Below are 19,593 nucleotides of genomic sequence, written 5' to 3'. Positions count from 1 at the left end.
GGAGGGGCAGAGAGAGAGGGAGACACAGAATCGGAAACAGGCTCCAGGCTCTGAGCCATCAGCCCAGAGCCTGACGCGGGGCTCGAACTCATGGACCGCGAGATCGTGACCTGGCTGAAGTCGGATGCTTAACCGACTGTGCCACCCAGGCGCCCCTCTGCTTCTCATTTCTTAAGTCCACTGGTTAAATCTTATCTTAAACCTATCTTTTTGGGGAGTTGCATTAAAGGATTTGTAACTTGTAATTTTTAAACCTTATTTCATTTTTAAATATAACCCACAAAAATGCATAAAAATTAAATGTATGCTTTAATAAATAATTTGATCATAAAGTGAAACCAAATAATTATAAAGACAAATGTAACCACCACCCAGGTTAAGATAGAGTACTGTCAGTACTCTTGAAGATCCTGGTATGTCACTTCCCAATTATGACTCCTCATTTGTCAAGAAATCACTATCCTGGGTTACCTGGGTGGCTGGCTCAGTCAGTTAAGCATTGACTCAGTTTGGGCTCAGGTCATGATCTCACGGTTTGAGATCACAAAGTCTGACAGCATGGCGCCTGACTGAGATTCTCTCTCTCCCTTTCTATCTGCCCCTCCCTGGGCTTGCATGTGCTCTCTTTCTCTCTCAAAAATGAATGGATGAATGAATGAATGAATGAATGAATAAATAAATAAATAAGAAATCACTATTCTGACTTTATCAGTAATCACTTCATTGGTGTTATTTATATTTTCCACCTACGTAGCATCCTAAAAATAGACTTCAGTTTTGTCTGCTATGAACTTTCCACTAAAGGGAAACACAACAAATGATACCAAGTATACTCTTCTTTCTTACTAAACCTTATGTTTGTATGACTCATTCACATTAATTTATGTAGTGTAAAACATTCATTTCACTGTTATATAGTGTTCTATTAAATATATCACAATTTTTCCATTTTAATGTCTAATTACAATTCTAGTATTAGACATTCTAACAGCAGACATTTGAGGTGTTTGTTATAAACACTGATCTGAGGACAATTCTAACACACAATTTTGGTGTACATGTGCATAAGTTTGACTAAAATATATATTTAGGAGTGGAATTGCTGGGTATGCATATCTTTGTCAGACAAAGCCTTTGGTTTCTGAAGGAATTGTGCCCAGTCATAGTTTTTTTTTTTTAATTCAATAGTTTTAAACATTTTGGATTATCCAAAAATAATCCTTTCTGTAGTTAGAAAGCTTCCATGCTTGCCAATAATAGTATATATACACTAATTTAACCTTAAAAAGGAACATGATTTTCTGAAGGTCTAAAAAAAATGTATGTTCAATGAAAAAAAAATTGTAAACTTCTTGACAAGAAGTATGGTAGTAAAACATATTGGGTTAAAATTATTTAAAATAGTTTATATGATATTTAGAATGAAATATATATAAGAATATCATTTATCATATTTCCAAATAAGCAATGACTAATACTATAATGATGATATCACTGATTATTATTGCATATTTAACATCAAAGGCACATGAACACTATAATGGTTACAAGCAATCTGTGCCATAATATTCTTTTTCAACTGTAAATGATAAATTTCTTGTAGTTCTATCAATAGATATAATAGCATCTACTGTGACAGACAATTCTTCGGCTTAAAATACTACAAGTTGCAAAGCTATTATCAAAGCATCTGGAAATTTCTAAGTATCAAGAAAGAGAAATTAATTATTTCCTAAAATTACTTAGACAATGGAAAACCTTAAAAATTCTAATCTTTTGTTTTTGAACATATTTTCATTTTTGATCTTCCCTTCTCTTAGGCAGTGACTGTGAAATATAAATGACCATGGGGGAGGAAAAGACAGTATCCGAAAAGAAGCAGATTCTGACAGTGATTAATATGGAGCTGCCAAAGGATGTCTGGCAGCAAAAAGAAGCAAATGCTTATGTAACTGATAAAAAATTAGTTAGTAGCAAATAACATATCTCCCTGGAACCTGAGATAGCGTATTTGATGAATTGTTTAAGCTAGCCTTTATTCTTCTACCTGCTTACGCCACAGAGGCAAAAATATGAAAAAGAAAAAAAATTACAGTTGATTTCTCTTATTCGAGTTGGTTAATGGATGAGTTGGTCATTTAATGGAATATGCTGATTAAAAGAATTATTGCATACACTCTCAATTAAAAACAACAATAATATGCTTCTCATTAACACTATGCTGCATACCAGTGACCCTTTCTTCAAAGATTCTGTAGGTATTTCTGTATTTCCAGTTATTTTTATAAGCAATGGCAACAACTGCATAATTGTTATTATACAAAGTGTGAGAAACTAGACTGAATTTCTAGCCATCTTGTGATACAGCTTGAAAGCAACTTTGTGAGTATGTTTAGAATGCAAGCTTGCCACGTGACCCTTCTAAGATGAGGGTAGATAATGTAGGAAAAAAATTCTAGGTTTTGAGCTTTCCAGTTATTTGGGTCACTATCTCTTTTTCTCATGGTAAGGTATTTCCAAATAAATATGAACTTATATTTAATTAACCCTCTGTTAAATGTGAGAACAGATTTCTCAGAAAGATGTTCTTCTCAGTGAAGTTTAATCAATATACTGTAACGTGTTTAATAGGACCACAGGTCTAAAATGCCAAACTATGATATACGCAAAGATTACTTTGTAGAAGACAAAGTTTCACCACCCATGGCTTCAGCTTTAGCTTCTCATCAGAGTGATTATAAAGGCTCCTTTTAGAAGAAAAGGGATTCTGGGGCACCTAGGTGGCTCAGTCAGTTGGGCGTCTGACTTTTGATTTTGGCTCAGGTCATGATCTCGTGGTCATGGGATTGGGCCCTGCATTGGGCTCTGTGCTGATAGCACAGAGCTTGCTTGGGATTCTCTCTCTCCCTCTCTCTCTGCCCCTCCCCTGCTGGCTCTCTCTCACGCTCTCTTGCTCTCTCACAAAATAGATAAACAAACGTTAAAAAAAAAAAAACATTTAGAAGAAACGGGATTCTGAACCTTGGTGAAGACATCAGTGTCACTGCCTACAGCAGCCTCTTGTGTTAGAGAGCTATTTTAGACACTAGGTAGGTTTTGTAGCAGAACAAGGGCCCTGGGAATTTGTGGCCATGAAGTGCTTGATTATCACAGAGAATACCAAGAAGATGGGCCATGGAGAAATCAAAGAAAGAGGATAACAAGGAAAAGATCAAGAAGGCCACAAACAGATGATAATGCAACAGAGGAAGGTATCAAACTCAAAGTTAAATAAAGTGATTTATTACAATACATCATTGTCATCATTAGAATCAAGTTATCAGAATCAGGACCACGAATCTACTATAATCGCTCTTCAGGTCCAGAATGCAAACCTAAAAGAAATGCTTGTTTGTGTTTTAAACTTGCTGGACCTCTTTGCCACATGTGACGGCACTGCTTCTTCCTTCCTGAAAATCAGAAATCCGCCAAGAATTCCTCCTCCTCATCAATCCTTTCAATATCTGGAATTCAGTTCTTGGGCTCTATACTGTTTTACTCTATTTTTCTTAGATGATCTCATCTACTCTCATGATTTCAGCAGTGATTTTCCCCCCAGCATCAGTCTCCAGCATCCAACTGGTTGGCGGACAGCTTCACTCAGATGTCCCCAAAATATCCCAAACCCAAAGAATTCAAAACAAAAATTCGTCATCAACTCCTAATCATTTTTCTCCATTCAATCTCAATGGATGTTATATTCTTTCTCAGCTAAAAATCCAAGTAATTCAGTCACCAAAGCTAGAAAATTAGATATATTACTTTTGACTCTTCCTTTGTTAATCCTTCCATAAAACTTAACCAATTTGCCTCCTGCATGCTTCTTATTCTGTTTCTTTTTCTCTGGCTCTCAACATCTCTCATTTAGACTGATATTTCCTAACTGGTCTCTCTGCTCCTGCTTGCTCCCTTCAATTACCCTCTACAAGGTATAAGAAGAATTTATCTGAAATGAACATCTCACTATCTTTCCCTTATTTCAAACTGATCAATGGCACCTCCTTAGCTTTAGAATAAAGCCCACATTTCTTGATATGATTAGAGTCTTTATAATTTGGTCCCTGCCCATCTTTTTATTTAAAAAAATTTTTTTAATGTTTATTTATTTATTTATTTATTTGAGAGAGAGAGAGAGAGAGAGAGAGAGAGAGAGAGAGAGAGAGAGAGGGAGGAGGGAGGGCAGAGAGACGGAGACACAGAATCCAAAGCAGGCTCCAGGCTCTGAGCTGTCAGCACAGAGCCCAACGCAGGGCTCAAATTCACAAACTGTGAGATCATAACCTGAGCTGAAGTCAGACACTTAACCGCCTGAGCCACCCAGGCACCCCTGGTCCCTGCCCATCTAACCATTTTTACCTCATACCTCTTCCTAGCATAAATTTTCCGACAGTAACTGAACAAAAACTGTAATTTCATATTATTCCCTTATATGCTGTGCCCTTATGTGTTTCCATGCATTTGTTCATGTTCGTGTTTAGCTATCTCTACTCCCCCCCCCCTTTCCCAACCTAAATTATTTATGTCTTGGCAAGGTTACCATCTCCTCCAGAAAGTCTTTCCTGAAAGTTCTGGCAGAGCTGGGTTGGGTAATTCTCCTTTCTGTGCTCTTACTCTGTGTATTGCTTTTACTTAGCATACTATAAGGTCTTTAGTGACCGTCAGAAAAATCCGTAAAGACACATAAAAAGAATAAAAAGTATAAGTATGTGCCTATAGTACTGGTGTCCCACCCTGAACTATGAGGCCTTCCAGAACACAAATAATAAATTATTCATATTTGTAACTGCACTTCCTAGCCCAGCACTGACAGACCGATGATCAATAAATGTTCTGTTAAATGAAGGTGACTGAGAGGAAAGAGAGTATACAAAAATAAACTGCAGAAAAGAGAAGACTTCCTTGCCATATTCCTTCATAATGGTCCTAGTCCTGCTCATATTTGAGCAGTTACACTGACTTCTTTATTTCTAGAGGGTTCTCTTTAAAAATAACTCCAAATAAGCAATTTATTCCCTTCTTGCTAGCAATATTAATTCAATTGAGAAACTGTCCTGTACTTGACATCAGATCTCTTACTTTATCACCAAAGGTACATTTTAAAAAAGACATGCCATGTGTAATCTCCATCAGATAAATGGAAAATGGGAAGGAAGAAGAAAACCAAGTAGAAAATAAAATAAACTTGGAAGCACCATGCCATTTACCACATGGAAAATTACTTACATGCAGCAGCAATACAGCAGCAAGAAAGGACTGTCCCTGACAGTACCCAATGTCTTCATCGTAGACAGAGTAGGCCTAGAGAAAAGACGCAGAGAAAGAAATACTGTAAATATTCACAGATTTTAATGTACGTTAACATCAGGCTACTACTTGAACTTGTCCCTAGGCTGTGCACCACAATTGCAACTTAAATGTGTGAATCATTAGCACAGTGGGATCCTCAAAGATGCTATATAGTTTCTAAAGCAATTCTAAATGCCCCATTATCTCCAGGTTCATCTTCAGAATTTGGAATAAAGAGATATTCAGAACACCTACTTTTCAAAGATCCATTACGGTTTATAGTCAGGCAAATGAGACCATGGAAGGCAGGAGCAAAGGGTAGAAGAGGGTGGGTAGGTTCTAGAGTAGTTGTGGAGTTCTAATGCAAAGACAAATATACCGATGGTGCTGTTTGAATCCTGGATATGTATCCCATCCCATGTATCCCATCTATGTGTTGTGCTTCATTTTAGTGAGGGGATTTCTATTTAATGCATTTAATACAATGCATTATGATTCTGTGAGTCTAAAAAATGTCTCTGTCCAGGGCAGTGGTTATCAAAGATTACTAGGAAGAGTCACCACTGGGAAGAGGGGAAGTGTAGTAGCTCCCATATGCCAAGGTAGTTAAAGTACCGGATCTGAAACATTTTTTAATTAAAAAAACAAAACAAAAGAAAACAACTTTCTTGAAATAGAGTTTGTACTCAGTGAAAAGCATACATTAATCACACAATTCCTTGAACTGGGTCACTTATGTAACCCCATTATTAAAGAATATTTCCATCATTCCATAACATCCCTCATGCCTCTTTGCAGTCAAACCACCTCCCCTAGGCAACCCCTGATCTGGTTTTTCTCACAACATATTATTAGCTTTGATTTTTTTAAACACTCTCATGCAAATATAATCATTTAATATAAACTCTTTCGTGTCTGGCTTCTTTTACTCAGTATAATGTTTCTGAGATTCTTCCATGTGGTTGTGTACATTAGCAGGTCATTCCTCTTCATTGATGAGTACTATTCTACTGTGTAAACATACCACAATCTGTTTATCCGTTCTCTCACTGATGAACATTTGGGCTTCTTTGTTTTTGGTTAGTAAGAATAAAGCTGCTATCTATACACAAGGGTTTTTCATGGATATAGATTTTCATTCTCTTTAGGTAAATACCTAGGGGTGGAAGTTCAAGGTTGAAATGACAAGTGTCTGTTTAACTTGTTCATAACAAGTTGCCAAAGTGTCTGCCCAAGTGGTTGTAACTCAGTTTTCACACCCACACCAGCAAACTATGAATATTTAATGCTTCACGTCCTTGTCAATACTTGATACTGCCAGTCTCTTTCTCTTTATTAATTCCTATGGTTTTAATTCGCATTTCCCCGATGGCTAAAGATGTAGGGTGTACCATCACGTACTTTTAGGCAACTGATATATATTCTTTTGTGACACTCTCTTCAAGCTCTTGCCCACTTGTTTCATTAGGTTGTTTGTCTTATTACTGTTGATTCATGGGAATTCTGGATACATTCTGTTTGCGAGTCACTGCCAGACACGTGTGTTACCAATATTTTCCCCTAGTCTGTGCCCTGCCTTTTTCACCCTCCTAATGATGTCTTTTGAAGTACTATTGTTCTCTCTTAACCTTCTTCTGCTAATGATGATATTATCACACTCTCTTCTAATGAGAGAAAAATTGGATCATGGAAACATTACCTAATGAATCTGAAAGGAGCTTTTTCTTCATTATCACCAATTTCCAGAGCTCTGCCTAATTTTAAGAATTGAAAGATGCATTAGCATCCTTTTACTTATTTAATTTTCTTTGATTTATACAGTTATAGTTCTGATTGCTTAATTTGTACTTTTATCCAGAGCTCATGGGTGTGTGTATTAGGGACTGGAAGAAGGATTACAGACAGAGAGAAAAGAAAAAGGAACAAAAAAGGAAGAAAGAGGGAAAAGGTTCTAATTCTATCCCAATTTGGAGCATTGCTGATGGTGCTCTGTCACTTCCTTTTTCATGAACAAGGAACAAGGAACTCTGGGCTTTGTTGAGGAGACAGCATGTTACAGAATGGCAAATATATTTTCAAGGCTTCTCCTTCCCCATGAAAGATGTCAGTTGAGGATTCTTTAAAACTGTGGATCTCCAAAAGCCGCCCATGCTTCACCGACGCTGACATCATTTTAACAAATGTTTGATCTATTTACTGAGGGATAGTTAATGTTTACTGAGAAGTGTGCTGTTTATATGCTCATTTGTGTTACAAGAGAACTCTAACAGAAAATAAAGGTCCATGATACATCGGACAGAGAAGGTATGAATTCAGTAACTCCACAGACTATTCTTTAACTAGAGAGCTGAGGCTAAAAGTGCACATCAGTAATGCAATGATCTTACTTTCTACTTGTTTTATGGTTCTTAGTTAGGTTAGAAGCAAAAATGACTTTTCAGACACCACTTGCTAAATTGATTTTATGATTCACAGTTTAAAAAACAGCATTCGAGCAAGTTCTTATCCTTGGAGTCCTTCCAAGCACCGTTTTGGCTTTAGTATAAGCCTTCTCTAACTGAGGTGAACTGAATCCTCTCCCTTTATTTGAAACTTGCCTCCCTTTGCACCAAATCTCTCCCCATTCCTCACTTTAAGTGCATCTCTGGCCAGATGCTTGCTCTGTCCGACTTTTAAAAACCGTCTCTACACCACTTCTGTAATGGAGTAGCAGCTCCTACTGGACCAATCTTCCCTCTGGCAACAAATTTAAACTGTGTCTGGACAATTATATAAAACAGCTACCTGAAGACACTGAAGAGCTAAACAAAAGCAGTCAGAAACTTAGCGGGGAGAATAAACTTGGAAGAAGGGAACGACACTGGGTAAAATTCCCATTCTTTATGGCTTTTGCTAAACATCAGGCACCAGGGCTACTGCATCGGATGGCTAAAACTTGGATATAAAACAGTAGTCTTATTGGCTAGAAGACCCAGAGAACAGATTGGAGAAAAAGCTATAAAGTGGGGGTGGAAATTCTGGAACAAAGAATAACAGGAGAGAAGCCCTTACTATACTCACTGTAAAACTACAATATTCAAGATAGTATAAAACTGACAGAAGGGTAGACAAATAATCAGTAAACAACAAAAAGCCTAGAAGTACAGGCATGCTTATAAAATTATTTGATTCCAGCAAAGTTACCAAGATAATACAATGAGGATAATAAAATTGTTTATATGTATCAACTTGCAAGTATATGAAAATTGTTTCAATAAATATGCTCAAATAGTTGGATATCTATATGAGGAAAATAATGAACTTGGATCCCTACCTTACTTCACACACAAAAATTAATTTCAGACTTATCACAGTTCTAAACATAAAACTAAAACTATAAAGCTACTCAATGAAAACACAGAATATCTTTGTAATTTGGTAAAGGCAAAGGTTTTTTTAACCAGGACACAGAAGTGCTAACTATAAAAGAATAAACTGATATATTATCAAATTTTAAAAAACCTCTAATGATGAAAAGACACTGTTAAAAAAATAAATAGGTAAACCACAGACTGGGAAAATATTTGCAAACATATCTGGAAAAAGTCTTGCAACACGTACATAAAGGTCTTCTACAGCTCAATGTCGAACAACTCAATTTTAAAAACGAAAGATCCTGGGGCGCCTGGGTGGCGCAGTCGGTTAAGCGTCCGACTTCAGCCAGGTCACGATCTCGCGGTCTGTGAGTTCGAGCCCCACGTCAGGCTCTGGGCTGATGGCTCAGAGCCTGGAGCCTGTTTCCGATTCTGTGTCTCCCTCTCTCTCTGCCCCTCCCCCGTTCATGCTCTGTCTCTCTCTGTCCCAAAGATAAATAAACGTTGAAAAAAATTTTTTTAATAAAAAATAAATAAAATAAAAACAAAAGATCCGAAGAGACGTTTCACAAAGGGTTATCTATGAATGGCCAGTAAGACCATGGCCAAGTGTTCAACATCAATAGACAATAAATTAAAATGAAATGAGAACCACTGTGAGATATTACTATGTAGCCACCAGAAACTAAAATAAAAAGGCCAATACACTAAATGTCAGTATCCTTGGATTCTCAAACACTGTTGGTAGGAGTGTAAAATAGTAAAACTACTTTGTAAAATTGACAATTTTCTAGAAAACTAAATATACACCTACCCTATGACTCAGCAATTCCATATCTACGTATTTACCCAAGAGAAATGAATGCAAATGTATACAACAAAGACTGATAGAGAGTTGAGATATATTCCTAACAGGTTTATTTATTTTTTATTTATTATAGCCCCAAACTGTAAGCAGCCTCAGGTATCCCGTAGCAGGGAAGCGTATAAACATGGTATATCCATACAATGAAACACTCCTCCCTCAGCAAGAAAAAAAAGTGACAAGTCACTTACACCTGTAGCACGGAAGAATCTTAGAACTATTACGCTGTGTGAACTACATCTCACATGAAAATGATTCTCCTCCATGGTTCCACTAACATAAAGTTGTACAAGTCAAAGTGATACAGGGTTTAAAAAAATCAAAACAAAGATTGCTTCTGGGGGAAGGGTCAGGGATGAACTGCGAACACATGACGAAGCTTCAATGTCTTGGACACAAGTTTGCATTTGTCAAAGTTAATGAAACAGCACTCCTAGTATTTGTACACTTCACTGATAAGAAGTTGTACCTGCAAAGGAAAACTGTTAGCAAATATTGAGCTCTAGCTAATAATATACCTGCTGCACTATTAGGCATAAGGTATAAAGACATATAAAGGCAATTTACTTTCAAATGCCTGAAAATATTAAAAGGGATTGATCAATTGAATAGCAGGTAGATGGATCGACAGAGAAGTGATCAAGAAAATGTAACAAAATATTAACTGTAGAACCCAGGTGGTGAGTTGGTGGATGCTTCCTGTACAATTCTTTTAAATATATTTGAACATTGTCAGAACAGTTTTGGGGGAAAACAATCTGTGGCTGCACCCTGTCTCTGCTCTCTGCTCTGAACTGTAGCCCACTTTTCTGGTGGGGTTCCCAAGAGTACTTTCTATATTCATTCAGCAAGCCAGTATTTACTGAGCATCTATTATGTAATTAAATACTGTGCTTTGTGAGGTGGATGCAACGATGAAAAGACATGGTCCATGCACCTCAGCTCAGAGTCTCGTGGAAGGATTGATTCGGTGTGTGCAGTGAAACCAGGCACAGTGAGAGAAGCGCTGCCAGAGAGGTGGGAGCTCAGAGGGAAAGGGTGAGCAGCCAAATCATCGTGTACGAAGCAGAGTTAAAGGCAAGAAAGACATAACACAAGGTGATGTTGTTTTAATCTTACAAAAGAAAAAAAAGGGATGGGACCAGAACTGCTGCAGACTTGGCCTCACAAGCTTGAAGGAAGAATACGGAGATTCCTTAGGCATGCTGCAGGGGAAAGGCATGTACAAAGGCACGAGAGAGCCTCTATTATGGGCCAGATACTGTGGCTAAATGCTTTTCTGTGTTCTCAATCAATTCACACAAAGCATATGAGATAAGAGAAGCAGGTTTAGAGAAAGTAAACAACTTGGGCAGAGACACAAAGCTAGAGCCAGGATTTCAACCCAAATCTGTTTAAATACAGAGACTGTATGCTTAATACCTGTATTATATCCCCCCCATCCCCCAAATTCATATGTTGAAACCTAATCCAAAATGTGATGGTATTGGGACATGGGGCCAGCCAGGGGTGATAAGGTCAGGAGGGTAGAGCTCTCGTGAATGGGATTAGCGTCCTTATAAAAAAGATCCCAGAGTGTTCCCTTGTCTCTTCTGTCATGTGAGGACACGGCAAGAGGACAGCCATCTACGAACCAGGAAGCAAGCCCATACCACACACTGAATCTACCAGCACCTTGATCTTGAATTTCCCAGCCTCAAGAATTATGAGAAACAAATTGTTGTTCAAGCTACCCAGTGAATGCTATTTTCGTTACAGCAGCCTGAAGAGACTAAGACAATCATTTAGACTCACTCTGTGCAGAATTATTCTTCTTAGACATTTATGCATTTGGGTCCATAAATGATGGAAGGGCCTATCTTCTGATTTGCCTTGGGGGTCAAAAGGGTTGGGGGATAAGACTCCACAGTCTCAAGAGAAATGACAATTCTTGATGACATTTTGACAAATCTTGATTCTTGTTTAATCTTTTTCAATCTATGACTTCTGGGTTTAGGGAAGGAGAACTTTTAATTTCTCTATGTAATATATTTATTAACATGCTCACTACAGGCTAGAACTTAGACATAACAAATGATATTTGTCAGGCATAATCTAGTTGGTGCTAACATTTATCTATAAATGTAAGTTCTTCTTTATCAAATAAATATAGAAAACACTTGATTTTTTTTTAAAGTGTGGGATGCTAACTTTGAAAATAATTTCCCACAGGGTAGTGGGACTTTCTTTACCCAAACACACACGCAATAACCAGTACTGATCTTGAATTACCTTAAAAACATTAGGGAAAATTTTAGTCTTACAGCTAAATTATGTCTAAAGATTAATCTACAATCTTCTTTCTCCCAAAATACTCTCTCACACACAAACCTTTACTAGGTTGATGCAGGAAACACAGAATGACAGTTCTCTTTTGTCCCAGGAATGGATAACATACAGGTATCTATTGTCTATTTCATCACACAGACATACTTATAGGTAAAGAGGAAGGAAGCTGAGATTCACAGGAAAAAATGAAAAGGAAATCAGAACATGTACTCTAAGAAGCCAGAGAGGCTGTGATGTGGGCATACAAGAGAGGATCAAACTTCTGAAACATATCCCTATTTAGCTCTTGGCAGTGCTAAAGGAACTGATATATTTGCTGATGAACTGGCTACTGATAGACAAACAGTTTCATCTACTACCTGCAATGAGCTTCTGCCAAAATGAAATCAAAACAAACAAACCAGCCTTTGGACTGTTCTTGGCACCAAGAGCCCTTAAATGAGTATGTCATGGAAACAACCAAGTGTAAAGTATGTGGAAATAAGTTTATTTATAGACTAAAAAGAGATCTGTTCTCATACAATCTAAGAGACAAAAAGAGATACCAAGGAAAAACTATGTTTAAATAGTGTCACGAAAAGCTAAATGAAAAGACGTCACAGAGTGACAAGAACCGTAAGACACCTGGCTGTCTAAAAGAAATTAGGGTAACCTTTAAAGAAAAGATTATTTAATATAGCACTTAACACACATGGCTTTGCAAAGAATCCTTTAGCATTAATTTCTCTGACCGTAAAATGGCCACTTTTATTGATAATTGCTGCCCATTGTTCTAGGTGTTTATATAAATGTATTTAATTCTTAACAAAAACCCTCTGAATTAAGTACTATTAATATATCCATTAAAAATTTTTTTTTCACATTTTTAATTTATTTTTGAGAGAGAGAGAGAGAGAGAGAGAAAGAGAGAGCACAAGTGGGGGAGGGTCAGAGAGAAAGGAAGACACAGAATCCAAAGCAGGCTCCAGACTCTGAGCTGTCAGCACAGAGCCTGATGTTGGGCTCAAACTCACACACCACAAGATCATGACCTGAGCTGAAGTCAGACGCTTAACCGACTGAGCCACCCAGGCGCCCCAATACATCCATTTTATAGAAGAAGGAACAGAGGCACAAAAAGCTAAATTACTTGCCCAGGGTCACCCAGTTAGTAAGCAGCAGGCTAGAATTCAAACTCAGGCAGCCTGGCTTCGGATCTCGAGGTCTTAGCTACTCTTACTATGTAGACTCTGGATCTTAGTGATTGTTGACAAATGTGGCAGAGTTCGGGTGAGCAACCGCAGAACTTAATGATAAAACATAAATTTTTCTTTCTGTGTTGTATTCAGTACATAGTCATAAACTAATCAGAGATGTGGGTTTATTTAAAGAAGGTAGAAGAATGGTAATCACCAAATTTAGGAGAGTGGCTGACTCTGGTGGGGTGGAGGAAGATTGACTCTGAGAAGACACCTGGAAGTATCCAAAGATATTGGTAATACTGTATTTCCTAAGCTGTTGGCACAAGGATGTTACTTCTATTATTGACTTTTAAAACTCAGAAATACAAATCATGTTTTCTCATTTGAATGTATATTTCATAATTTTAAACATCTAAAATTTTTAAAAGCTTACTACTTATTAGTAATTTTCCAGTCGATGATTTGTGATAAGATTTCAAATTGGGTGACATCTCTAGAAAACAGATATATGAAAAACACATACCAAGGCTCCACTGGAGTTTAACAAAGGTGATTAAAATAGTGAGGTAAAAAAAATAAATAAATAAAATAAAATAGTGAGGTAGATAACCATTGGAAACTACTCTTCTTGGAGAAAATTATACCTATGCACAGTAGATTCTCATTTCTTGCAGCTGTTTGCTCTATAAAGTTGCTGTGAACACTGAATTAGCAGATACTGAATCGATGCCCCAAAGGGGGAAACAGAGGATCAGGCTTCTGGGAGCCCCTGGTCAATCAATCCACCATAACCTTGTTTTATGTCTATGTGTATTTCTATTTAAAGACACTTTATTTGATACTTATTGTTCATTAGTTCATATTGAAATCATGTTGAAATCAACATCACTACCACTCAACAAAGCTTAATGAACACACATATTTTCCATATGGTACGTCATGGCCTTCTTGTGTTTTGTGCTTGGCATTGCTAGACAGCACTTCACTACACTTGGTGGCCATTTTAAACAGCACAATCACCAACACCAGAATCACCAAAAGCACAAAAATGAGGTACTAAACTTCAAAAAAGAACTCTTATTTATAGAATGAGAGTTGAAACAAGAAGACAGACAATTACCTGGTTTCATGTGAACTTTGGAATGTATACATCAGGTCTCAAATTTTTCTACACAGTGGAGAGGTACATCAATCAATGATCACAAAAATACCGAGGGTACTGATTTGGGGGTTACAAATAAATCTTGGTGAACAGGCAAATTTGCAAATATGGAATCTATGAATAATGGAGATCTACTGTGTGTGTGTGTGTGTGTGTGTGTGTGTGTACCCTCTTAGATAACATCTGTATCTAATTGTATTTATCTATATATCTTAGAAATATATAAATACATCTTTGGGAATGCACACACACTGATATCCAGAATTAAGTTGACATCATTTATTTCTGAATTAGCCCACAAAAAGCAAATCAATATAAGCTGTTTTTCATGAACAAAACCAAAATTTTTAGTGATTAGAATAATGAATAATTAGTTTTAAGAAGGGCCATAAACATTAGAAATACCAAGTAAATGAAAAGGTAATGTAGATGTATTCTCACACCACAATTTAAAGTTTTAAAATTTGAGACTAAATCAATATTTTTATAAAAAATTTTCAGTACCAAATATTCCTCATCGTATTCCTTTTCCTCCCCAAGCCTTTAGAGTCATTATGAATGACATATCTTCCTATTCCTTTAGAATTCAGTACAGATAGTCCATAGTAATCAACAGTTCATTTACCAGTATTTTCTTTGAAATTCGGCATGTGTTTTCCTATAAAAGCAATATGGTTATGAAGCTCTCAGATTCGCTTCCAAACTATAAAACTGGCCCCTAACTATAGGACCCAGGACAGTAGCTTTTTATGGTAAAGTGTTCTAAAATCATTGTTCGTTAAAAAATTTACTTGCAAGTTTTCTAATAGCGGATCTGAATGCCAAACACTTCAAATTCCACCTCTGCCTCTTACAATAATTAGTTAACTTCCCTAAGTTTCAAACACTTTGAGGCAACAAATATTTGTGGAGAGTTTTTTTGAAAGACTGGTCTAAGCAGTGAACAAAATGGACAAAACACCTGCTCTCACAAAGCTTGTTTTTTTATTGGAAAAAGACAACAGTGTAAGTAAGTGTGAAGGTAAGTGCAGTGGCAAAACGTAACACAGGGGAAGGGGCTAAGGAATGCTGGACTCAGAGGACACTGCAAGCGTAAGAGGGGGGTTAGGGCAGACAGTACTGGGCAAGTAACACTGGAGCAAGAAGTCAAGACAGGCAGAAGAGCAAGCCATGCAGACAGATCTCTGGGAGGAGTGTTCCGAGCAGAGGGAACAGTCGGTGCAAGGGCTCTGATGGGGGAGCAAGCCTGGCATGTGTGTGACTAGGACAGAGTTCATGATGCAGAGAACAGTCATACATGAAGTTTACAACCTTGTAAACCTCTGTAAGGACTTAAGCTTTAAAAATGAATGAAACAGAAAAACCAGGTGGACAGCTATAGTTTCAGACCAGGGTGGCTACAGTGGAAGTAATGAGATGCAGTTTCCGGACGTATTTTGAGGATAGAGCCAATAAGATTTCCTAATGGATGAGATGTGTTGTGAAAGACAGTCCTGTACAACCTGTTGACCTTTGCACGGTTGCAAAAGAGTATGCTGCAGCCCTGGGATATTTTCTCACATGGAGGTAAGGAGCCCTTACTCCCTGTGCTGGGCTTATCACCTTGTTTGGTCATCTTTCCCGATTCCAGGCTTGATGCATACTTCTTTATAAGTGTGTATGTCATATGGCACCTGGTCAACCCCACAGTTATCCATAGTCTCTACGAGGAGGGAATGGGCTCTTTCTTCTGCAGCACAGAAGAGGTGCATGCAGACCATCTCCCTGTGATAGACATCTTGGAGGACTGACACTCACCACTGAAGTTGACCTTGCTCTTTTTTCTATGAGGGGAAAGTATTGCTCCATCCAGTGGCTGTGTGAGCTGTGTCTTTTTTTTAAATTTTTTTTTTCAACGTTTATTTATTTTTGGGACAGAGAGAGACAGAGCATGAACGGGGGAGGGGCAGAGAGAGAGGGAGACACAGAATCGGAAACAGGCTCCAGGCTCCGAGCCATCAGCCCAGAGCCTGACGCGGGGCTCGAACTTCCGGACCGCGAGATCGTGACCTGGCTGAAGTCAGACGCTTAACCGACTGCGCCACCCAGGCGCCCCAGCTGTGTCTTTCTTAGTAACCTCAACACTTGCAAACTATGCAGTGGGTTGACATCCTGGGACCTCTGCTTCTAGTGGTAGCTAACACTTTCTCAACTTAAGTGTAAGAGAAAGAAAGGAGAGTCAAAAACGATGCAAGGTTTCTAGCCTGAGCAATGGGAAGAATGGAGTTACTATTAACTAAGATGACGATGTTTTATGATTTGGAATATGTTTGTCTTCTGACAAGATCATCTTCAATAAAGTAATACAGGTGAAATCCTGACTGAAATGGGTTTAGTAAATAGTTGAAGGAGAGAAACTGGTTAGAGCAGGTATAGACAAATCTTTTGAGGCCTTCTGTGATAAAGGGGAGCAGATTATCTTCGTCTGTAACACAAAGGTAAAAATAGAAACCACTGTATAAACTTGCCTGAGGATTAAACAGCGCCTGGGCACAGCATGAGGTGAATAATAGTAGCAATGACAGGCTGGTGTCAAGGAGGACTACAATGTCCTTCTTCCACATATCCCATTTGAGCCATCATCAGGATGAGTATGGAGCTGTCTGGATGAGGTCTCACTCACCATTACAATGCTTATGGATTCTTGTTTTATTAAAAAGTAGTCAAACTTCCCATTTCCTTCCAGAAGCCATCAGGCAAAGCAAGATAAACATGACATAGAGGGGTGGTCCGACATTATACTCTAACCAGGATGATGAGGCCATCCATGTGGGGAAGCGGATGGCCAAGAATAAGGAATCAATGGAGCAAGCATACATGGGATGTTAGAGCCTGACCACTGTAAAGAGCCATCTGTGCAAGACGGGAGAGGCCACAGCAATGGGAAGCTGGTTACATACAGGGATATTGATCAAATGGATAAATACATGAAAAATAATGAGAACTAGGTTTTTTCATTATTAGAGAAGGGAATTAACAAATATAGGAAAAAGAACAGAATTCATTTGCTGATATTTAATTGAAATTGAAAGTATTCCTGTGAATCCCTAATTTTCAACATATGTAAAAAGGTATAAAAACAAATATGGGCAGTGACATCAGCAAAAAAGGCAGAGTAAGGATCTCTACAAATGTGCTCCTCCATAACAGCAGGAAAGATAGCAAAAATCGTTACAATCAGCTTTTCTAGTGCTCTGGAAATTGACCTAAGATTTGCAGCAACCTGAGGAACATTTATTACAGAAAAACGACCGAATCTCAGTAAGGACAGTGAACTTTGTGGCATTTTTTAACTTCCCTTAGCTCTACCTCTGCAGCCCCTTGATGACCTTGAAAACTAACACCTTGCTTTTGCAGTGAAAACAAGCATCCTGGAGACCATCAGGAGCAAAAGGGGATGGCTACAAATCCTGCAAAGAATCATTTGCAGAGAATGAGCATTGTTAGACCTGTGTGGTGGTTCCCCAAAGACCACTTGCAAGGCTCACCCAGTGTGAAAAGCCCTTTCCCCAGGGCATTTGTCAAAAACAATTACAAGTGATTGTTTAATTTTATGACTGCCTTCAGGTGGTAGATAAAAGTTGGAGCAGACAACAGACTTAACCAAAAGGTTTAAAAGGAAAAAGCTACAGAATGAGATGTCCATAAGGTCTTTGAAAAACTCAGACTTATTTCTGAGAATATAGAGGGCCACGTCCATGTGTAAAACTGTACAGGTGCCCAAAGCTTTGGGTAAGCTCAGAAAAGGCATGAGAAGGCTTTAGGCTCTCATTTCTGGCTGACATTGATTGAGGCTCTGCACAAGCAGGAAGCGAAGGTAAAATAGAATTGTCACCCGGGTTAGCTGAATAATAAAAGTATGCCTAACCACATCCACAGAGCCCCTTGGCAAAGAGTGGGAAAGTTACGGGTTCTAGGAAATATAAGCAAACCTCTTTCTAATCATTAGCTAACGACCAAGCAGAGACTTCAGTGGCCACACATGACAAAGAATAGACTTTATATAATTAGTTCACAAAAGTCACCAAACTACTACAACAAAAACAACAAAACCTAGCAAATCCACAGAAAGAGAAACTGGATTATTGATTGCCAGAGGCTGAGAGTAGGGATGCTGGAGAGTGACTTCTAACGGATACAGGTTTCCTTTTAGAGTGGTGGAATGTTCTAGAACTTAATAATGATGATGGTTGCATAACTTCATGAATATACTAAAAACCACTAAAATGTACACTTATTTCAAGGGATGCATTTTATAGTATGTGAATTATTTCATTAAAAATACTGAAAAAACTGTTTGTATACAGGCATGCATATATGTGTCTATACATATATTCACACGCACATATATATTTCTTAGCTCTGTCCGGTGAGATGACTTGTGAGTAACTCATCCTAATATCAGTGAATACACCTAGTGTAGAAATCTTGATTTTCTACCATTTTTAACTAAAGAAAGGAGGGATCCTTAGAGAAATGGTCTAGTTCTGGGGCAAAGAAAGCCTAGAGCATCTTTTTGGGCCAGAAAGAAAGGCAGTAGAGAATGATAGGATATGCCAAAACGCCAGCTTGAAGGTCTCCCACCGTCCAGTTGGGAACAATCTGAGTACCAAAACAAATAATTATAGTAAGAGAGTTAGTAATACACTGAATAAAATGAGAATTGATGAGTCTATCTGAATATAATATGGGTGTGAGTGTGTGTATATACATCCTGTATATACACACACACACACAAATAAATAAATGCAAAGTCTGATGAAGAAGGTATGTTTATATAATTATTTCTCCACCCCAAAATATTTCTTAATTGCAAAGGGTAAAAGAGAAACTTCACAGTGGAGAAGTCTGGTCAACAACACCTTATTTATGTGATCAAAGTGACCATCATCAGCTCAGGTCATGATCTCACAGTTTGTGAGTTCAAGCCCCGCATCAGGCTCTGTGCTGACAGCTCAGAGCCTGGAGCCTGCTTCTGATTCTGTGACTCCCTCTCTCTCTGCCCCTCCCCCACTCGTGCTCTGTCTCTGTCTCAGAAATAAACATTAAAAAAAAAAATTTTCAAAGTGACCATCAATTATGGGAAAACCTGCAGCTGTGTGCTACCTGAGAGGAGGAGATAAGAGATGTTTCTTTTGTGTTACTCTTGCCAAAAATGTATAACTTGAGTCCAACCATGTGGAAACATCAGACAAACCCAAATTGAAGGATGTTTCAAAAAATAACTGGGCTATAATCTTCACAAGTACCAAATGAAGGAAGCAGTGAGAAACTATTCCAGATGTCAAGAAGATGTCAACTAATAGAAAGGTATGATTCTGACCTAGGTCCTTTTTTCTG

The 19,593-nt window shown here is 38.0% G+C and overlaps 1 protein-coding gene across 7 annotated transcripts in view; it reads right to left on the bottom strand.

Annotated features, from left to right (window-relative positions):
* The window catches only part of RABGAP1L (RAB GTPase activating protein 1 like), a 774,838-nt gene that overhangs the window by 284,733 nt on the left and 470,512 nt on the right, over window positions 1–19,593 (bottom strand). For all 7 annotated transcript variants that reach the window (XM_030303098.1, XM_030303093.1, XM_030303096.1 and 4 more), the window contains one exon: window positions 5,263–5,337. In XM_030303098.1, coding sequence (XP_030158958.1) covers window positions 5,263–5,337 — 75 coding nt within the window. The remainder of the gene's footprint in view (window positions 1–5,262; window positions 5,338–19,593) is intronic.

The sequence above is a fragment of the Lynx canadensis genome, chromosome F1, assembly GCF_007474595.2.
Source record: "Lynx canadensis isolate LIC74 chromosome F1, mLynCan4.pri.v2, whole genome shotgun sequence".
NCBI classification, from domain to species: domain Eukaryota; kingdom Metazoa; phylum Chordata; class Mammalia; order Carnivora; family Felidae; genus Lynx; species Lynx canadensis.
Note: the sequence above shows the minus strand (reverse complement) of the source record. Positions and strands in the feature narration are given on the sequence as shown.